The sequence below is a fragment of the Puntigrus tetrazona genome, chromosome 22 (assembly GCF_018831695.1).
Source record: "Puntigrus tetrazona isolate hp1 chromosome 22, ASM1883169v1, whole genome shotgun sequence".
Lineage (NCBI taxonomy): Eukaryota > Metazoa > Chordata > Actinopteri > Cypriniformes > Cyprinidae > Puntigrus > Puntigrus tetrazona.
In genome coordinates this window covers 12,862,709-12,883,995 of record NC_056720.1, presented here as the reverse complement: position 1 = coordinate 12,883,995, position 21,287 = coordinate 12,862,709, and the positions used below count along the sequence as shown (strand labels likewise).

The 21,287-nt window shown below is 41.6% G+C and overlaps 4 protein-coding genes across 13 annotated transcripts; 3 read left to right on the top strand and 1 right to left on the bottom strand.

Annotated features, from left to right (window-relative positions):
* The first annotated feature begins 799 nt into the window (after positions 1-799).
* On the top strand, positions 800-7,182 carry hmox2a (heme oxygenase 2a). 3 transcript variants are annotated; one of them, XM_043223170.1, is made up of 6 exons: positions 800-871; positions 1,172-1,303; positions 1,680-1,797; positions 1,870-2,361; positions 2,986-3,109; positions 3,208-7,182. In XM_043223170.1, the coding sequence occupies exons 2-6, from the start codon at positions 1,233-1,235 to the stop codon at positions 3,333-3,335; spliced, it is 933 nt and encodes a 310-aa protein (XP_043079105.1). In that variant the 5' UTR covers positions 800-871; positions 1,172-1,232; the 3' UTR covers positions 3,336-7,182. The 3 variants fall into 3 exon arrangements, with proteins under 3 accessions (XP_043079105.1, XP_043079104.1, XP_043079106.1); XM_043223169.1 differs by having other exon boundaries at positions 804-871; positions 1,211-1,303; XM_043223171.1 differs by having other exon boundaries at positions 807-871; positions 1,208-1,303.
* A 1,479-nt stretch (positions 7,183-8,661) lies between these two features.
* Positions 8,662-20,676, bottom strand: tmem186 (transmembrane protein 186). Of its 8 annotated transcripts, XM_043223176.1 has the most exons (5): positions 10,950-11,069; positions 10,664-10,722; positions 10,303-10,337; positions 10,095-10,159; positions 8,662-9,364 (listed from the first exon to the last, which is right to left on the bottom strand). In XM_043223176.1, the coding sequence occupies exon 5, from the start codon at positions 9,362-9,364 to the stop codon at positions 8,756-8,758; it is 609 nt and encodes a 202-aa protein (XP_043079111.1). In that variant the 5' UTR covers positions 10,095-10,159; positions 10,303-10,337; positions 10,664-10,722; positions 10,950-11,069; the 3' UTR covers positions 8,662-8,755. The 8 variants fall into 8 exon arrangements, with proteins under 8 accessions (XP_043079111.1, XP_043079115.1, XP_043079110.1 ...); XM_043223180.1 differs by lacking the exon at positions 10,095-10,159; XM_043223175.1 differs by lacking the exons at positions 10,095-10,159; positions 10,303-10,337.
* On the top strand, positions 10,966-16,300 carry gde1 (glycerophosphodiester phosphodiesterase 1). Its single transcript, XM_043223167.1, has 6 exons — positions 10,966-11,614; positions 12,448-12,623; positions 12,721-12,826; positions 12,945-13,037; positions 13,125-13,336; positions 15,413-16,300. Exons 1-6 carry the CDS (start codon positions 11,357-11,359, stop codon positions 15,558-15,560), a joined length of 993 nt encoding a protein of 330 aa, XP_043079102.1. The 5' UTR covers positions 10,966-11,356; the 3' UTR covers positions 15,561-16,300.
* mcrip2 (MAPK regulated corepressor interacting protein 2) lies at positions 16,430-21,167 on the top strand. Its single transcript, XM_043223182.1, has 5 exons — positions 16,430-17,832; positions 17,986-18,055; positions 18,868-19,001; positions 20,401-20,502; positions 20,784-21,167. Exons 1-5 carry the CDS (start codon positions 17,778-17,780, stop codon positions 20,852-20,854), a joined length of 432 nt encoding a protein of 143 aa, XP_043079117.1. The 5' UTR covers positions 16,430-17,777; the 3' UTR covers positions 20,855-21,167.
* Positions 21,168-21,287: the final 120 nt, after the last annotated feature.

Sequence of the window (21,287 nt, the reverse complement as noted above, 5' to 3'; positions counted from 1 at the left end):
TGGTAGGCCTATATGCTGATAAGAGATGACAAATATGTCTGGCATATGTGCTTCCTCTAAGTTTATTAACGGCAGATACTGTTTTATTAAGGGTTTGTGGTAAAACGTGGTATTTTTTTTGACGCAGCCAAAATAACAAAAACAACAGATTTTTACGTTTTTGTGTTTTGTTTTGTTTTTTTAATGGAAAATGACAGTGTTCCTTTGCAGTGCAAAACTCACCTTCACGAGTTGGGCTGAAGACTTTACCAGGACACTTTAAAAATAAGGTTGAGTTGGTTTCGACGCTCGTTAAAGTGTTCCGTGCGACTACAACAAAAAAAAAAGTCCACCAAAAAGACCTCAATGAATAAATCTACAGCGTACGCGTACAGGTGATTATTTTGTCAACCGGCTGTTGATTTGAGATTATCTAGTTTTCACTGACATCTATTGGTGAAAAGTGAAATCGCACCAAATCATTATATTATATTATGCATATTAGGCCTATTATATTATATTACACTCCATTTGAACTACAGAATATATGAGTATATTGAATTATATAATTATTTGCCTTTTTTTTTTTTTTTTTTTTTTTTTTTTTGTTGCAGACATAAAACTTGACAGACATGATACAATTGTCTACAGGAATCAGAAATGTAGTTGTCACACCAGCTTTCAATTAAAAAAACCTTATTTAATTATTTAGTTTTTAAAGAAAGAGTTGACATGATACATGGTCTCTTACTCGTTTATTCATTCTCTGTTTACGTATGGCATCAAGTAACGTGACATATAGCGCGTCATTCTACTTCCTGTTTGGAGGCGGGTCCAGTTCTGTAAACACTTACACAACGTGATGTGAAAAACAGTAAACGCCGCAGACTAGGTAAAATATAAAAGCTCTCTTCTTTTAAACAATTGAAATGAGCGAAAATGTAGCGGTGCGTACCGCTTGCAAATGAATATAATTAGCTACATAAACTTACATAGACCGTCACAGTAAGTCAATGTCACGAGTTTTGTTGTTGTTAGACGCTCATGACTAATGTCACAATGCATAGGAGTTATAGTATAAAGAAATAAAGACAGACACGACATGATTATGCTTTATCGCTATTGACATAACAGTGTGCAAATGTGTTTGGCTTTGGTTGGTTGTAACTGGCTACAGCTTCGTTGTTTGTAGACGTCTCGTCTTCAAGACTTGCCTTTATTTATCAAGCAGAGGAGATCACAGGCAGTTCACGATGGCTGCAGATTCAGCAGTTCCTAACGGAGGAGAAAACCTCCTCACCGAGAGCGACGATGATATCCTCAGGTGTGTTTAATAAATAACAACTAGTGTATATTAATAATGTACATTGGCCTCGCAAAGAAGGCCACACAGTCATATAGAAACACCAGTTTGTTTAGTCAGCTCACATTGCTACTTTTATGGCTTTTCCGTTTTTTTTTTTGTCATTCAACAAAAAAATGTTTGCTTTCCTAATCTTTATTCCAAATTTGAAAATGCTCCTCCACTTTTGTCTACTTGGGCATGAGCTTGACATCCTTAACCACGTCTTTCCAACCGTCAGTGTTCGTTTATGAATGAACGCCTACTTTGATATATTCAGTTAGTGTCCTAGCTGCTGTTAATAATATACGTAGTACAAATAGTACTGATCGGGAGGACATGAATCTCTTATTTTTAGTCCTGATGACCTGTCTGAAGTGTTGGCGGCTGGAACCAAGGAGTCTCACGACAAAGCAGAGAACTCGCCGTTTGTCAAGGACTTCCTGAGGGGCCGAATCAAACGAGAGCTTTTCAAGGTGAATCTAGCATTCGTGGACTGTTGATAAAAAAGTGTTTTGACCTCCATTATGTATATGTTGTCCCCCCAGCTTGGCACGGCTGCCCTGTACTACGTTTATTCCGCCATCGAGGAAGAGATCGAGAAGAACAAGGACCACCCCATGTTTGCCCCGCTATATTTCCCTTCTGAGCTTCACCGGCGAGACGCCTTGGCCAAAGATCTGGAGTATCTCTACGGTGAAGACTGGGAGAGAAAGATCTCCTGCTCAGCAGCCACAAAGCCCTACGTGGACCGCATTTATGAGGTGGGTCGAGACGACCCGGTTCTCTTGGTCGCACATGCTTGGACCCGCTATATGGGCGACCTGTCAGGAGGGCAGATTCTGAAGAAAGTGGCTCAGCGGGCTCTAAAACTGCCCCCCACTGGCGAAGGAGTGAACTTCTACCATTTCGAAGGCATCCACAACCCCGCGGCCTTCAAGAGGCTGTACCGCAGTCGGATGAACGAGCTGGAAGTGGATACAGAGACCAAGAAGAAGCTGCTAGACGAAGCCAACCTGGCATTTAAACACAATTTGGAAGTAAGAGAATTACTAAATATGGCTTTCGTTTTCGATCTGCCATCAGACCATCCAGGATATAGATGAGATTTGGAGAACTTCAGCACCGAATCACGGCTGATAATAATAAGCCACAATAATTCCAGTGAATCAATGAATGTCTTGTGAAGTGAAAAGCTGCGTATAATAAATCCATAAGATCCATAAGTTCCAGTCAGTTCACAATATTGCTTTCTCCAGTTATAATTTAATTTGAAACACGTGAGAAATATACACAAATGTGTACCGCCTTAACTCCAGAACTAGTATTTTTGCCAGAAGCAACGGTTTAATGTTAAAACGTCTTAATAATGAATGTTTCTAACAAACACACAGCATTTCACTTCACAAGATGTTAATACATACGTGCTGCGGATTATTGTTGCTTATTATCAGCAGATATTGTTTTTATCAGCAGTTTAGACGGCACCCGTTCACCGATACATGCTGAATAAGTAACGTAATGCTAACTTCATGTAAAATATGTTGTAATGAAGAAAACACTATCATCTACATCTTGGCCTTTTTCAGCAAATCCTCATTTTTGGGTGAATTAAGTGCATTTATGCGCAGTTTAACAGTGTGTAAATTGTCGCACTTGATCAGGTATTCACAGAGTTACAGGAGATCGGGAAAGATGTAAAAGAGGAAGTGCAGGACATTGGTTTTCATGCACATGGTGATATGAGTGGAGACATCAGTAAATGCCCCTACTATGCAGCCAAGATGGGTGAGTTGTTAGACACCGTATTTCTTAATATGCTGCTCTTTTATGTAAATTTGAAAGGTTTCGTTTTCACGCAACTGCTTCCCTTTTTTTCTGTCTAGCGGTGAGTGGAAACACGGCCTACGCATGCAATTTTGCCAAGATGCTGCTTCGACAGCCCACAGTACAGGTGATCCTGGCCACATGGGTCGCTGCTGTCGCCGGATTGGCTGCTTGGTACCTCATGTGATCGCCTTTATCGAGTCAGCCAATCAGAAACGAAGACGGAAACAGGCGGGATTCAAAGTGGAAGTAAAATCTAATATCCGCGTTAAATAGGATGATTTTAAAGGATGTGTGACATTGCTGCTTTCAAATGAGCGTAAGCATGCTTTTAAGGGCACCGGAGCGGCTTAAAATGAAAATATCAAAGCAAGAAGTGTATCTTTGACCATTTGTGATTGCAGTTGCACATCGTAATACATATTTTCATGGAAAATATATTCAGGTACTTCACTGTGATGCACCGAATAGTTAATTTTATGTTCGTGTTTTACTAAAGCGCAGAAAGCCAAAGGGGAGTAGTTTGTCTTTAACTCACCGTATCACTAAAATATTCCCATATTGCACAAAATTAGCTGGTGTTATAATATTTCTTTAACTTATCCTAAACCATGTAAATAATATAAAGTACACACTGTGGCTTTATAACCATAAAACAAACATGGACATTTTGCATTTTGCGTTGGAGATCAACCAATCAAAACAAATACATATTTGTTCATGTATGAAGAGTTTTTGCATAACATAAAAAAATAAAAACACAGTTATGCATTTATTGCGTTAGCTGTATTTTTAGTTATTGTTTAACCTAAACTGATCAATTGGAACGCACAATTAATTTTTTTTTTTTTTTAAGTTACATATTTTTGCAAATGAACTATTTAAGTATATATTGATTGTACGGAGATGAACGACTTTTACCCTCTCAAAAGAAGGGTTTTACTTTTGTGGCTATTTTTTTAGCGATGTTACATTCAACAGGGAAGCTCAAAGCTTACATTTATTTTTCCAAAAAACATTTATCATCGAAGCACCTTGTTGGAGCTTGATCTGTTTGGCAAAAGCAACCGTTTTGCTACCTTTCGCTTCAGAGTTGCTCGGTCTTAATGTGAATATCGTGTCCCATTTTTCTGCGTACAGATTCCTGAAAACTATATTCGTGTCTCTTAGGGCTTTCCTATATGTTTCATACGAACACTGCGTCGAACTTTTGTCTTTGTAGTCTTTATACAACGTCGTAACAGTCACGGTGCTTGGTAAATACCGTTTCCCTTTGGCTTGTTCACATTTGCAGTCACTGACGGCTGGATTGAACGATTCGATGTGTTTGGAAATCGGAGAAACGTCTTTTTTGTTGGAAGGTGGGTGTCGCCCTCTGCGGTCCGGAGGAGGGACAGCGCCGGATGCGTTGCCAGTCGCTCTGAAAATCACGCAGTCGTTTTTTGGGTGGTATCCCAGTGTGGTCAGGTAAAAGGTTCTGCAAACTTTTTGAGGTTTCCCGAGACCGTTATTTAGATGATACTGATAAGCCTTCTTCTGTCTGTTGGGACGTCCCCTCATTGTACGTGTTTGCGAAGATTGGGTGACTGAGTGAAATACAAAAGCCCATTTGTCGTTGCGTGACATGCCCTGATAAGCGTCGAATATTTCCTTTCTTCGAGCGCGCAGGATCTTCTTCGTACACTTCTTTCCACATGTAGGTCTACAGGGTTTGCCCATCTTCGGTGCCCGTTTCTTTTTTTATTTGTACGGGACAGGATTCTTCATCCTCTTCACCCCCACCGCATGTTTCCTGTTTAACAGAATTAACTTTAAATTCGCTGAGCACCCACTGATACGAACAATATTGATATCAGACACACCGTTTCATTTAAAACAGTAACTACAGTAAGACTTGTAAGATTGAAGTAGGCAACTGAGACCGTTACCTACCACTTCTACTTGTGTTTCCGGACGAGGCATAAGTTCACTTTCCGGAGAAGTTAATGACCCTGAATCTTCAACAGGACATTGTTCCGGACATGAATGGTCAGCCTCCGCGATCTCAGACGCGTTGTTTGCTTTGAGATCTTGCACCATACTCATAATCTTCCTCTGCTGCTCCATAAGAATTTCTTGTTTAGTTAATATATCACGGAGAAGTGCTGAAACAAACAGAAAATCGCAAAGTTCACCTACAGTCTGGGCTGTTTTGGTTTTTCCGCGATTCGGATACGCAAGCTTGCGATTCAATAAACATTGATTATCTTGGAAATTTCAGGTACAGCGAATTTGTGATATGAAATTTGAAAAGGAAGACGTTTAGTAAAAGGCGGATTCGAACTCGGGTCGATTGCGTCAAAAAGACCAAAGCTCTGATTTTTACAAAATATGCCACTGGTACTGTTTTTTTTAATCACCTTTTGTAATGTTGACTCTCCCAATCACACGTCGGTGGGCGGAGTTAGTGTAATTATCTTCAGCCAATATTGTGGGCTACTATTAATTAACGTAAACGGACATTCTGGTTTAAGATGTAAACATTTAAATGGTGGCTCTAATAAAATCTTGACAGATTTATTCACACTACATACATTAGAGGTTGAACGGCAAAAATGATGAATGTCATATAGTTACAAAATGGTACTCTCCAGCAGACGCATGAGTTCATGGTCACTGAATGTTTCTTCTGAAGGAAATGTGATGTTACGTGACATTGCTGCATGCTGTTATATTGCCGTACTTGCACACTAGCAGTGACTATAAGTTAGAAAACGTGAATGGGTCTTACAGGCTATGAATGGGTCACAGCTTGAGGGAATCTGTTGGGAAATCTGATGAGGAAATTATTTTCGTGCCATTTAGAGGCAGGACTCGTCTCCAACAAGGATGGTCTTGAAGTTTCCGCAGACTGTGTCACACCCAGGGACTGATTTTGACTTTGTCTGAGAAGACTTGGTTGCAGATTGTTAGAAGCTGAACAAACTCGTCTGGACAGTGGCTGTATTTGAGTGGCTTGTGGCAAATTTTTTTTAGGGTTGTTTTAGCCTCCTCATCAGGGTCATGATCGTCCAGCATGGTCGTCTGACATGCTTCACTATAGTTATCTATGAAAAGCAGAATTTAACTCATCAGAGCAATCCAAGAAGTTACTTTTTAAATAAACACAATGTGTTCAGGAAGGCTTCGTACGTACTCGCAGTATACGTAATTTTTACTTTATATGCAGACCGCGACTCCTGGGGTGGCTCCAAGCGCTTGGCTGCCCTCTGAACTCTTTCCCCCTTGTATGGAGGCCATAAACACATACCATCCATCACCCAGATCGCAGGCACAACCTCCACTTCTTCAGTGTCAACAAAGCTGACGATGAAGTACGTGATTTCTGGAAGCAAAACACAAATGTCGATTGACAACATACTGAGACAAAAAAAAAAAAGATAATACAAAGGCAAATGCATAAAATCAATCGGGGGTCTTAGATGTCATACTTAATAGGCAAAGCAAGTTTATTTATATAGCACATTTTATACACAGTGGTAATTGAAAGTGCTTTGGGGAAGTAAAACAGTCATTCACAACAATAAAAGCTGAATTTTTCTTGATGGGGTTATAGTCGTTTGGAGATAAGGCTAGGATTGCAAGAACTGAGCCTTGTGGGACTCTGCACGTCACATAATAACCTCTCCCTTCGAAGTAAGACAGTGTACATTGTGTCCAAGATTAACTCAAAATTTCCTATTCTGGGAAAAATTAAAACACTCTTCATTTTAAATGCTCAAAAAGATATCTGGATTTTAGGTGTATTAAGTGAAATCACAAGCACCGAACCCATTCAATCAATCCTATAGTGCACACCATGAACTAGCCTAGCCATCCCTATTTTGTTTTCGGCTAGAGGTGAATTAAGTGGTGATCTTCATCCAGTCTTGCTTAGAAGACTCACCAGTCCTTTAAAATGCATGAATCTAAGGGAAAATCATGCGGTGGTTAAAGTAAACGGCTGACTGTGCACACCTGTCACATCCAGAATAAACATTATGAGATTTCATGCATTTGACTAAAGCTTTATTAAAGCAAGTCTTAACTATTAAGCCACAAAATAAATCAATTAAAACATAATTTGAAGAGATTAACTTTTAAACAAAGAAAGACCGTCTAGCTATAACCTGAATACATATCTCCTGGAGCTTTAAAGTACAGGTCAACAAAAGTTTAAGTTTTTAGTTTAATATTGCCAAATGGTAGGAGCAGCCTGGTAACTTTTCCAACACCGATTTGCCGTTTTGAACATCTTTCGAAAGGAAATAGTAACGGGTGCTATAAGAACCGCCCAGCCTGAGCTTGCCTACTTTTCAGCGCTTGAAAACCTACTTAAAAAAGCATCAATGTCAAAACTAGCAACGTTGCCAGTGCTTGCTTCGACGCCATCTTCGGTTGGCCTCTTTTCGGGCTGAGAGCACGCGCTTCATTGACTCTTTTACCGGCCCGTTTTCGCCTGTTACTTCGCTCGCCATGAGCTGACAGGTTTTCCAGAATAATGCTAGGAGCGCTAACAACATAAGACTAATAAAAGTGCGATGAGAAAGAGCTAAACGCGAGTCCCGTAACGCGCCGTAGAACTACCTACCTGTCGGTTGAGATTTTAAATAAACGCTGACTTACCTTGAAGTGTTACAGCTACGGTAGACAAAACAGCATTTTGAATTTCGCCTCCAGACTGTGTTGTGTTGCTTTTTGGGATCTTGGATTAGTGCGGGAAGCGTTCGTTCAGCGGTGTTTCCTATGGGGCGGCGTTTCCTATATATATATGTGTCTGACTGGGTTTTTGGTTAGACGTTACCTGTTAAAAGCTAAAAATGCTACACGTCTGTGTTCCGCATGGTCAGTGGAATAACATTTTATAAAATGCACCAGAAATGCCTTATTTAATTTTTAAAACAAGACAGCTTCTAACAGGTGACTACATTGAACTACATAATGCCACAATGCCAAACAAGTACACTCATTTATTCACTAGTCCACTTTCACAGCCCCACTGTGTAAGAAAGAAAGTGCAAAAAAAAATATGTATATTTCTACATGTCCGGTGGTGCAACCGTGGTATAATAAAGCAATCGTGTTTCGTGAGGATTATCATTCAGTGTTTGATTAGGCCTACTTTTCTACATTTCTAACAAATATTTGCAACTGTTAATCAGTTTGAACCGTTTAAAGTTTAGTTGCTTTCAACACCGATTACCATTAGACTTTCAAAACTCTTCTTCACTTGAATTAAGACGATAATAAGGTAACTTTAAAGCACAGGCACGGCTAAATCAGTTTTTAACACTTCCTGTTTACAATGCGGCCATTCAGAGGTTAAATACAGATACACAAGAAACCGATAGCTTTTATTGGCCACTGAGCTTATTTTACGCAGCAATCCAATAATTTGGATCTACGCTACTTTTATGTATGCGTGCGACTTTTGGGTTGTCCAACAAAAAACTCTCTATTAACATTTATCCCGAATCACGTGAAATAAAAAAAACTTTAACATAACATCTTTATTCGTCACTTAAATTCCAAAACAGCGTCTAATGTCACATGACGCGAAAAAACAAAAGGAACAGAGGCGTCGCGACCTCACGACAAACTCCCGAATACTTTCTCGAACGCATTTTTGTCCACCACTCGTCCCAGTCTGGTAGAGAAGTACATTGTATCAGAACAGCTATAGCGCTTTAAACGCAGGATCGGCTCTCCTTTTTTATCCCCCGAATCTCCCAGAGTCATGACATCCGACACGGGCAGGTACACGTCCCGCCTGAAACCCCAGAAGGTCAGGTGAGACACCTTTAAGACGGTCTGCGTTGAGTCCAGATACATCATGCCCACCACTCGTCTCACGTAGCTGCTTATGGAGTAGAGCATGAGGCCGGCAAACGCGGCGATGCCTGTGGAGTAACTCAGCAGGGTCACTGAGGCCTGGCCCTGCAGGTACAGGACATACACCGCGGGCAGTAAGATGACAGTGATGCCCGTCTGCATCAGCTTGAGTCTAGAAAGCGCCCGGAGGCTCTTGATAGCCGGAAAGGTGTAGATCGGACTGTATTTTCTCGAGGCAAGGTCCGAGCAGAAGCATGCAGGTTGGATCGGTGCGTGGCGCGCGACTGTGAAGTTTACCATCGGTCCTGCGCGACGGCACCCGTAGAGACGAAGACGGGAGATGTGGATTAATCTTGACGACGTCATCTGAGGAGACAGTAACCATGGTAACGGTTAGCGGGGGTGAAGGGTTTCGAAATTTTGCGTAACTAACCCTCGGTTTCACAAACAAGGTTTAGCCTTAATTCCAGACTGAAATGACCGAGCTGTTTTAACTGAAATAAACTAGCACTAAGTGATGTTAAAATATGCCAGCGCCTTTGTTTTGTCTCAAGATACGCACCGATATCGTTTTTATATGCCTATAAAAAAATGCCTTAATTGAACTAGTGCCTGATCCTGGTTTAAGCTAAGCTCAGTCTGTGAAACCCGTTTTGTAAAACAAGATTACCAAATAAGCCAGGTTTATTTCAGTCAGTCTGACGTATTGTCAATTAATTGGGTCCGAAATAAGTCTGATTATCTAAAATAAGCCTCGCTTAATCAGTAAAATTGTTTTCTGGAACAGGCCCCAGGCCTGAAAGGATAAATAGCAGTTCATAGTGCTTTTCTCGCCTCTGTTTGCAAGCTCTCCATTACAAAACAAGCACTGCAAACTAATATAAAATATTTGGAAAAAACATCTGTTTTACAGACACTTCATATTTAAAGGTATTTGATTATTTCTATAGCATTTAATGCATTATACTTTAAATAAAACATTTGCAACGGGGTTTAAACCCGTTTTTAAGCACGTTTCAATCCGAGTTTTTGTTGCTTTTACACAATTTTGACGAGCAGGTGTATAGCATACTTAAAAATGATTAAAAATACATACATTTGCCGCGTCTATCCTTTATGTTTGATTAGAGTAGATAACGTTACTGGCTTTCAAGGGCAATCCTGAAATCAGATCGAGGACTTTTAATGTGTTTAGGCGTCTACGTAGTGGATACGTAGTAAATAAAAGAAAATACACACACGATAGAAAAATAATTAAATAAAATGTTACTGCTAACGTTTTAGGAAGCTTTAAGAGCACTTACATCCCCACATAAGTTCAGCGCATCGCGCAGCGCTTCTGTGAATCAGGATACAAAAAGTCAACGGAACTTCAAACTAAAGGTCCTTGTACGGTTATCACAATAAAATAAGAAATTATCAGAAATAAAATAGAAATGTTTTCAATTGTAAATAAATATTGCATTTTAGTTGTCTTTTAATATATTATTATTATTTTATTTTCTCGATCTTACCCTTTATTGTCATGCAATGCAAAAATAAACGTTATTTGCAACTCGTGCTCTAGGCAGCCAATACATAACACCGACAAAGAAAATATAAAACAAACGGACGAAAAAAGTTTGTGAAATTTATTAACAATATATGCATTCTGAAAGCACTTACCAACAACGCACCAAAGCAGTTCAGTGATTCTGTTAAGCGGCGCACTTCAAAATAAAAGTCTGTAGATTTAACGCAATGAAATAATATAAAGTTCTTAAATCGAACATGTTTTGGAATGGAAAACAATCAACCAAAATAAGAATAACATATTAGATTTACTTATATTAGGCCTAACGAAAAAGCTTTTAAACGCAGCAACTTTTATGTCATAATCAAGTAGTTATGTTCGACAGTGGGAAGTTTCACCAACTGACATATCGTCAGATAGTTATTATATTTTAAAGACCTTGCGCTCTCCGGTTCGGTCACGCAGCCCGAGTGGTTATCCTCACGCCAGTACACGAGCTTTTGCTTAGGCTGTCATTAATACCAGCGAATGCTGTTTATTGTGCTGAGGTCAGCCGTCTAACTGGTCAGGCAAGCAATTTCGCAATGTATCCGTGATGTCACATTAATATTTTCATGCCAGTTCATTAATGCAAGCAGGTTTGTGACACACACACACACGCGCGCGCGCACACACACACACACACACACTTGTGTGGCAATGAATGACTCAAGACTGAACGCCCCAGAATCGATATTTTGAGGACACCCGCGATGCGGATATCATCTGAAAGGCCGAGCAGAACAGCGCTGTTGCTACATGTTTATTGATCACCGCTCGTGGGTTTGCAGGCTCTCTTTCTCGTCATGCTTCAGTTAGGAGACGAGCTCACGCTGTTCTCGGTCGTCTTCGTCGTGGTTCTGCTGGGAACCAGGAGCGCCGTCTGGTCCACGGCGCTCACGGCCTCTCTCTACCTCTTTCTGGTGATGTTCCGGTTCCCGCAGGCCCCCTCCAGCCGGGCCGGGCAGGTGCTTCGGCCCGCGTCGTCGAGCGGCGCGTCAGCGGTGGCGCACCGCGGCGGAGGACACGACGCCCCGGAGAACACCATCGCTGCTATACGGGCGGTGAACGACGTGACCCTGCTTTCTGTTACACGCTTTAGTGCTTTAAATGCGTTTTTCCTTCTCCACGTGATGACAGTACTCATTTAGCATCCTAAATACAGCTGTTTAAGAACGTTATTATTTTTAAAGACCTCGCATTAAGCGATAAAAGCAGCGTTGCTCTTGACAACGTTCGTAAGCAAATGGTTCTTTGGAGTCGGATCTTTTTAATGATTCTGTTCGGTTGTTAGAGTGAACGCGTTTTTAAAGAATCAAAACAGCGGTTCGCTGGCTGATTGAACTGTTTCTTTTAAACATGCCCGACTCGAGATGAACCGAAAGCATTGTAGTGTTGCAATGCAAATACACGTAAATATAGAATTTAGATTCAAAAACAAAATTGACATCTATTTAGCAGACGCACCTTTCCCCAAAGCGACTTACAATACATGAGCATAGAGCCAACAACATGCACGGTATAATTTATATAATTGTATTGAATTTACATACAGGCCTACATTTTATGCAGTACTTCTGTGAGCTGAAATGAAATGCTAAAGAGGCAGTGCTCAAGCAAATAAAATATTTTTTTTGCCATTCCAAACTTGCCTCTCACGTTAATTTTAAGTTGAGTCTGTCAATGATTGGAAGGGCTAACCATTTGCTCTCATAATGTCTGCTTTCATTTCTTTCTTTCTGTTTAAAAACCAGCACATGTTCTTTAACCTCAAAAGCTAATTTCTTGTATCTCTTGTTGCTTTCGCAGATTGCGAAAGCATTGCATTCGGTTTTGTGGTATTGCATCTCAGCAGCGGTTTCTTCCTCTTATAATGACTCTTGTTTCTCAATGGAAGGCGAGCGAGAATGGAGCCACGGGGGTGGAGCTGGACCTGGAGTTCACCGCCGATGGGGTTCCCATCCTGATGCACGACGAAACCGTGGACCGGACCACAAACGGGTCGGGACCGTTGAGCAAGCTGCTCTTCTCCGAAATGCGCAAACTGGACGCATCGGCCAAACACAGATTCAGGTCAGACGGGAAGAAGTGAAGTCACTTCACGCATAGAATATAAATAAGCAAGACCAAGCTAGTCAGCAGGTGGTCTGTTTTTGTTGGCTGCGAGCAGTGATCGTTTCCGAGGCGAGAAGGTCCCTACGCTGCAGGAGGCTGTAGAGGAATGCATCAAGCGCCAGTTGACCATCTACTTTGACGTCAAAGGTCATCCAGATGAGGTACCATCAACTTGCTTCATGTGCTAGTTTCTGTCTTGATCCACAGGTTCCTGCTTAGCAATGATTTCTGCAAAAGGAAACCAGAACGTCAATGCTTTCGTGTATCTGTTGTCCACAGGCAGCCGCGGCACTGAAAGAACTGTTCCGGAAGCATCCAGTGCTCTACAACACAAGCATCGTCTGCTCGTTTGAGCCCAAAGTCATCTACAGGGTAACGTGATCCAGCCCGACTGCATTCTGATCTGAATTTCCTCTTTTTTTTTCGTAATATAAAAGTGCACGGGCTGACGTTTTCCAGATGCGTCAGGCGGATCCTAATGTGCTGACCGCACTGACCCATCGGCCGTGGAGTCTGAGTCGGTTCGGAGATGGGACGCCACGGTTCTCATCGGCGTGGAAACACCACTGGATGCAGGTGTTGGATGTGCTCCTGGACTGGGCCCATCACCATCTGCTGTGGAACCTGTGTGGAGTCTCCGCCTTCCTGGTGCAGAAGAACTTCATCTCGCCGTGAGTCAACATGTCATTATTGCTATTTGTAGATTATCGTTGTGAGGCCAGGTCATTATGTGCGTTGCGTTACTGTAAGGTGTTTAACACACCTACCACAGATCCTAAAATAAATTGTGCACGTCTGTCAGGTACAGAAATGGGGACTTGTATTAAAAGTGACCACTGTGTGGTTGTTTAAGCACTGACTATTATCCTTGACCACTGTTACACAGCCCTACTGCTCACACAGAAGATGTTTTTTTCCACCCAATGCAATACGTTTTAATTGTTTTAAGACTTCAAATAAAATGTACATTTTACATGTAGCACGGCTCGTCAATTCAAAAAACGCGGATCAGTCAAGAAGACCCTGGAAGCTTTTGTTTACAGTAGTAGGTTGGCATGGCAAATGTTTTGATGCTGACATGCTGGAGGATGAATTCTGCGCTTGGATTTAAAAAAAAAAATCATTCTAACTGCATTTTGAGATTTTTAGATGCAAAGATGCGTTGTCAACGGCCCTTAAAGAGAGAGTTTACCCAAAAATGAAAATTGTGTCATTAATCACTCACCCTCATGTTGTTCCAAAAGAATAAGATTTTGGTTCATCTTAAGATGTTTTCGATTTAATCCGATTAAGAACCAGAAATGTACCAAAACAATATCCAAAGTTTCATTTCTGGGTGAACTACCCCTGTAACACTTTGGTTCTCTTAGTCATCTCTTAAATGCTACAGATGGGAGTTCATTGGTTCCATGTATCATATTACTGTATATATTTAGGATTAGCGTGTCATATGGAGTGCTTGGAGAACAACAGTGCACATTAACCTTCATTATACTTTTTTTTAACACATCTCGTTTCACGTCTTGTGGATTAAAACCCGTCTTAAATATAGGTATTTGCCTGGCGGGTAATTAAAGAGATCGAAAACATCCATAGACTTCGCTGAAGGAGGAGCCCGAGCCATTTCTCGTACTCAAAATAACAAAGACAAGCTTGATATCCCACAGCAACACTCTGAAAACCACCCAGAACACCAGTAACAGCATAGCAACGTCCTGGGAACCAGCCACAACATCTCAACACCTTAGATTATTTCCCAAATGACGCACTATACACTACGCTCTTACACATTATATACTTATGTACCATGTACTCACCCTTGCAGTCTTTCAATTTAATAAGGTTTTGTCATTCATAATCAGGGTTTGATAGCCCCTCCCACTGTGCTACAATGTCCAAAATTTGTCCTTCTTTAAATTTTCAGTGTGAACACATTCTAATGTGGTGTTATTCCTGGTGTTATCATCTTAACGGTGCTCATTGGTTAGATTTTGTCAAACGTTATTTCAATAGAGTGCTACAGGAATTGCATCATTTTGTAGGCCAACCCCAAAACTAAGAAACTAAGGAAATCGCCTGGTTCTCGGGACAAAAAGGCAGTAGGATTTGTCCATTGGCTTTTGTACCATTGCAGAAAATGCGCTCAGTGGCCAACAAAAGTTAATGATACTTACACGTTTTGTTCTTAATGTTTACAGTGTTCATTATCTTTACAAAAAGAAACAGCTTTTCTTGATTGTGAAGCCTATTTACATTTGCCAGAAGTAAAAAGCTAAATGTACGCTATGAACCAACTACACCACGGTCACATGACTTCAGCGTCACCACCATGCGCTCTGATGACATTTAACGTCCTTGACAACCTCTGCAGGCCCATTTAGCCATTTTAGCAATTGCCTTTTAACAAAAAGCTTTAAAAAAAATTGATAAGCGGGGTTTTACTGATGTTTATGTCGTAGGATAAAACGCGAAATTTTCTCGAGTTTGCATTTTGCCATTTAATTAAACCCCTCCCCAAAAAAATAAAAATGACTTCAGGACAATAAATCGGGAATTGCTAAAAGTGTTTCACTACTCGTTCCTGCGGCACTCTATACAATAAATGCATTTTTGTAGGAAAAAAAAAAAAAGAAAAAAGTTGAGAGCAAGTATCTGTATTAGTGCAAGGACATTCAAAGCTGAACATCAGCGCCATCTGAAGTATAGGAGTGTATACTGCGCTCTAACACGCTCGCTCTTTTCCCTAGGGACTATGTGCAGTACTGGGCCGCCCGAGGTGTAGAGGTGGTGGGCTGGACGGTGAACACGGCCGCGGAGAAGCAGTACTACCAGCAGTTTCTGAAGATCAACTACATCACCGACAGTCTCGTAGAGGACTGTGACCCTCACTACTGAAACACCGCATTGTACAGTCACTAGTTTAGGCCTTGTATAAGTCCAGCTTCTAAACCGTTCCACTCAGACTCAAAACACTGAAGTATGTATCCGTAATGAATCGCTCTGACTTAGACAGCATGCTGTAGAGACTTGAAATATACAGGGTAACAGAGTGCTCCCGTTGTGTGAAATTTATAATAATAATAATAATACGGGAGATGTAAATACCAGTGTTCAAATGTACTGTACACACCCACTCAGGTGAGCCAATACGACAATATAGATATTACGTCATGATTTTATTTCCATTTCAGTGGCGTTATTCATAGGAGGACGTTTTTTAGAGGAACATAACGAGAATTTATTTGGTGAACCTGCTTTTTTTTTTACTGCTACTCGTGTAGAAACAGCACTGGGAAAAATGGCTTAGCTGCAAACTATTTAGGCTAATGTACGGCTTTTCTCTCATTTAGGTTGTTTATTCCATTTGGATTCATATCATGTTTAAAAGTGTGATATTGACGGCTGATGAACAGGTTAAATGTAAAACAACATTTTGTAGTCATACCTACTTTAAGAGGAGGCAAATGTATTTATATATAGCAATAGGTCTTGATCTGAGGTAAGGTCTCAGGCAGCTATCAAAACACCAACCTTATGTTGAATACATAAATACTAATTCAGGATTACTTCAAAAAGCGGCATGTTTCTGTTTTCACTCGTGGTGATACTTAAAACGATTAAATTCTTAATTAACAGCCATTTTGTCCAAGTACTTGCATTTCGAGGGTTGTTGTGTAACAATCGCCTCAGACGTCTCTCTCTCTCTCTCTCTCTCTCTCTCTCTCTCTCTCTCTCTCTCTCTCTCTCTCTCTGTTAAATTTAATCATATTAGTTTAAAGTGTGAAAGGTGTAACTTAAGTACCTGCGTCGCAGATTAGCGAGATTAGCCGCATGCTTTGACCCACACAAACGGTTAATGTGCACCAAGTAAAGCCTGACCGGTTCCCCACGCGGCGCGTGAAGCGCGTCGCAGCTGCGCGCACATTTACGCAACCCCGCGGTCTTTTAAAGCGCTCTCCTCTTACTGTACGCTTTAACCGGTTTGATGTTTGCGGACACGTAGAAACAGATGTTTAGATTTTACACAAGAGCGCGTGGTTCTCACGTGGTTCGCGAAGCGCACAAAATCAGGCTGTTTATATTTTATATGCAATTATATAGATTTTTTTTTTTAGTTTTACTAACTCTCTTGTCGATATTTGAGTATTTGGGGCATGTTTCACAAAACGAGTTTATAAAAATTCGACTCGCCGTTCATTGATTTTGTTCAGACTAACTGAAATAAGCTAAGTTGTTTAATAAAACGGCCGCCGGAGATCACGCTGTCAATTGTGTTGCTAGATTTAGGAAAACCTTTTTACACTTTCAAATGTTTAGGGACATGTATAGCAACTTTTTGGACAAACCTTTTTTAAATTCTCGTTTGCCTACCGATACGTATTCATCTTTTTATAGCGAATTTGCCATTATGATTTAGCTAGCAGTTTTAACTACCTTCAAACGAAAGCAGTCGGCAAGATCGTATGATGACGCAATCGCGGCATCACGACGTCATTTACGTTCGTTCGTCGATTAGACGCTTTGATCCGACGCGACTTTTACAAAGCAGCCCTCTTTAGTGACTTAGCGCCTGAAAATAAGCCGGGCGCACTATTTTGCGCAGCCCGACGGCGGCCGTTCGTCGCGTTCGGCGGTGTGATGAAACCCGTGTTTAGACGGTACACACACCGAGCCGGTGTGACGGTGTCCACGGGGTGACTGGGTGAAAGGTGACCCCGGGTGTGCGTCGTGGGGGCGTGCCGTGACGTCACGACCCGAACGTCCGAATTTACAGTAGCGGTCCAGACCGAACCAGAGCACGGAAAGTTTCCCAGCGCGCCGGCCTCTCCGCGGATCGCCCCCGACGCGTAATCAGGGCAATAAACGCTCTTAACCTTGACTGACCTTACGCGCGCTCGCCGCGAGCAGACATACGGCGCTTAAGTCCCCCCCCGGCTGCTGCAAGCGTCTGCACGGCAGATTTCCGCTCGTTTCCACGGTGGCTGCGTCAGGAGAGCTCCGGTCGAGTCACGTTCTCTGGCGCGCATATAGCCGTGACACTCGCGCGGACCGATCCGTAGACCTCGCGTGGATCCACCGTGCCGCAGGGGTTCCTCAGAAACCGTCTCTCACATGATGTACACAATAACCAGAGGTCCCAGCAAACTTGTTACACAACGGAGAACAGGTACGATTTAACCGGCGCGCATACGTACCGGGTCACCGTGGGCGTCGTTTATGTCAGCGCTATTATAGCGACGTTAGACGTTTCGGAACAAGCACGTGCGTCTATTTAATGTGGTCATTGGCGTTACGTATTAACAGATTTTGTTTCTTGCAGGCCCTACGCAACAGATTGAGAGCAAAGCGAACGACCTGAAAAAGAAGCAAAGCCACTGGCTTCTACCGGAGTAAGTGATAATAGCGTTTAACTTGTACGTAGCGCCCGAGCTCGAATCGATCTCTTCACGCGAGTTCGGTCGCTGAGGGGAAACTTAATTTTTTTTTCAAACTGCGCCTTTAAAAACGTCCCCCGTCTCGTTTATAAGCTTAGCGTGCGTGGCGAACAATCTGGCCTCGTTTGTAAACCGGGACGTCCCCGTTTTTACGCTTTCTGCCCAAGTCGCGTTTTCTTGCGCCGTGTGACCTTGCAAGCGTAGCGCGTGCGCGAGAGCGCGTGGACCGTCGGCGTGTTTGAAGATCGTGTAGCGATTGCGTTCGTGTTTATTCCTGCACACGTAGGTTAGTAAGTGATATATATATGTTGGGGTTATATTATAACGCGAACGACATGCTTGTTACACCCCCCTTATATACTCTCACAAGGACGTCGCGCTGCTTTCTAGGCTGGAGAACGTGTCGCGGAACATTTTACGACAGGCTTAGCGTTCGTGTCTGTAATTCGCGCATTTGTTTGATGATTTTTTTTAATGGCTTGTCATTAGGATACGATAAACAAACGCGTTTCATAACGCGTCTCGGTTACTATAGAAACGACGTGGCTTAAAGGAGGAAGTAACGTTATTTGGAATTAAAGGAACAGTTCACTTAAAAATGCGCGTTTAGTCGTTCGAATGTTTGTATACGCACTCCTTTTCCACGTTACGCATGTTATTTTTTTTTTTAATGAATATACAATTCCTGTATTTAAATAAAACTATGCATCTGAGAGAAAGTATTATTAAATATATTAAAAATGAATCAAAAACTTGTTTGTTTGTAGATCCCCTGCGCCTAAGATTGTATTTCACCAGCTGAACGGGAAGCGGTTCCACAGATCGACCTCTCCAAAAGTCGAAAATACTACTGAGGGATTCACCCCAGCACACGAGGAAAATGTTCGGTTTGTTTATGAGGGTGAGTTCATTTTCCAGAACGCCAAATATTGTTTTGTCCTTCACCATTAAGACCTTGGGGCAAGTAGCTGCCTTGACCTTAATGAACTCTGAAGAGCGACCAACTGGATTCAAGGCTCTCAAGTAACTTGCCTTTGCGCGAACTTTGCAGCTCTTTGCATTCTTTATTAACGTCCGAGAGTTTAATCATGTGCAAACTAAAGTTGTGAACGACTAGGGACTCTCTTAAATGTGCTTGGGGAGGTACGTTCACCAGAGTTTGTGCGAATAAGTCCAATTCTTATCTTCAGGAGGAGGGTGTTTTTGTGAAGGCCAGGCTCCACCTCTGGGAAGGCTGATGCAATGGCCCTCAAGGGCAGTTTTATGCTCTTTTGTACAATGACAGGCTAGTCAACCGAGGCTTAATGTTTCCTAAAACCGCTTTAGAGTCGATGGAAGAGAGCTGCCCCATCCGGTAAAACCTCATAACCGGTTTAGGGAGTGTCTAGGGAGCAACCAATTGGTAAAAAGGTGTCTAATGTTTTCACTTCTGCCAAGCTGCCAATGAGGAGATCATCTAAGCTGTTCTTTTGTTTGAGATACACCGCATTTGTAGGGTTTTCACAAGTGGTATTTTACGACGCGACGCCAATCGGGAATAAACAAGTTTGTGCGCCTCTGTTAATTTTTTACCGAATGAAGGATTGCAAAAGACATTCGGATACAGACTTGTTCACAAATAAGCCACTGATTTGAAAGAATCAACTCAAATGAATGATTCACTAACAAATAAGCCGTCACCGTGACTTGCAAATTTTAATCTACACGAGCAATATATAAAGAGTTTCAGCAGATTATAAACGTATACGCGAGACTTTTAGGAGAGCCTTTTAAAACGAGTTGAAGAGAAATTTAAGGAACAAACGAAACCAATCTGAATGTAAATGTCTAGAAAGCACACTTTAAAGTTTAAAATACAGCTTCATACAGATTTTAAAATATCTGCCCAGCAACGTAATTTAAAGGGTTCGTAGTCCACTGACGGATGATTTTAGCACAAATGCACAATGTTATCCAAATCTTTTCAGAAAACAAGACTTAAGCCATCTTCATTTTGCTCCTCTAGTAAATGTAGCTCGATTCAACGATGTGTAGATATTTAAAAAATAAAGTGGAAGCTTTGTTTTTGCATGCACCATTTTATACAATGACTTTTGAGTTTTAGACTCGATGCTATGATTAAAGTCCTTTTTAAGGCCCCCATTCGTGGAAGATTAAATGAAGACGTTCCAGACCCTCAGAAACCGTGATATAGCTGCCAAACTATTTTAGCAAAACGCAATGCACTAGTTAAATGTATATTACGTATTTTTTACTGTGTATATGTGATTTTGCAATGATAAAGTATCTTGTGATTGCAGCTTGGCAGGAAGTGGAACAGAAGCTCGGAGAGGGATCCCAGCCGGAGAGCGGGAAAGGCCCGGTGCAGTACGCGGAGAGAAGCCCCAATCCCGGCATGAAGAGTCAGTCTGGGGGACTTCTGTCCTGTTTACCTTCTTTAAGCGCCGTAGAGACCTAATGCCTCCATTTTGAAGGCCTCTTTAAGATACATAAATAAAAAATCATCATTTACTCACCCTCATGCCATTCCAAACATGTATTAATGTGTTTCTGGAGCACAATAGGATAAAGCTGCTTCCACACTACAAAAGAAAAATAAAAAAGGCTATATATTTTGCATGCCGTTGTTTTAATTCAAATACGATACGATCTCCGAGAACTCACCCAAGTGTCTGCTTTTCAGATTTTGTGCCTATTGATCTGGAGGAGTGGTGGGCCCAGCGTTTCCTGGCCAACATTGCCAACCTGTCATGACAGGTGCATGATGGGGCGTGAGGAGATGTGGCTGAGCGGTCCAGACTGAGGCAGTGCAGCCCGACTCTCCCGAGGAGCTCGGGTGATCACGAGAGAGAGACACTGTATGAATTCAGCCCTTCTGAGAAACTGTTGGCCCAGCCGGAGCCAGACTCTCTCTCTCATGCACACGGAAGATGATCGGAGATTTTTCTTCTGCTTCTCTTTCTTTGTTAGAACGTGAGATGTCTGTTTTTCTCGGCAGATCTTTGCAAAAAAAAAAGTGATGTTATAAAACAAACAACAAAAAAGTCCAGTAAAAATTTTTCCAAGACATCTTTGGTTTGTGATTTTGTTCAGTGTTGGTCACATTTTCATATCATTGGGTGCACAGGTATTCGTTTTTTTTTTTAATGTCATTCTGATTCAAATTTTTTAAGTAATACAAATCTTA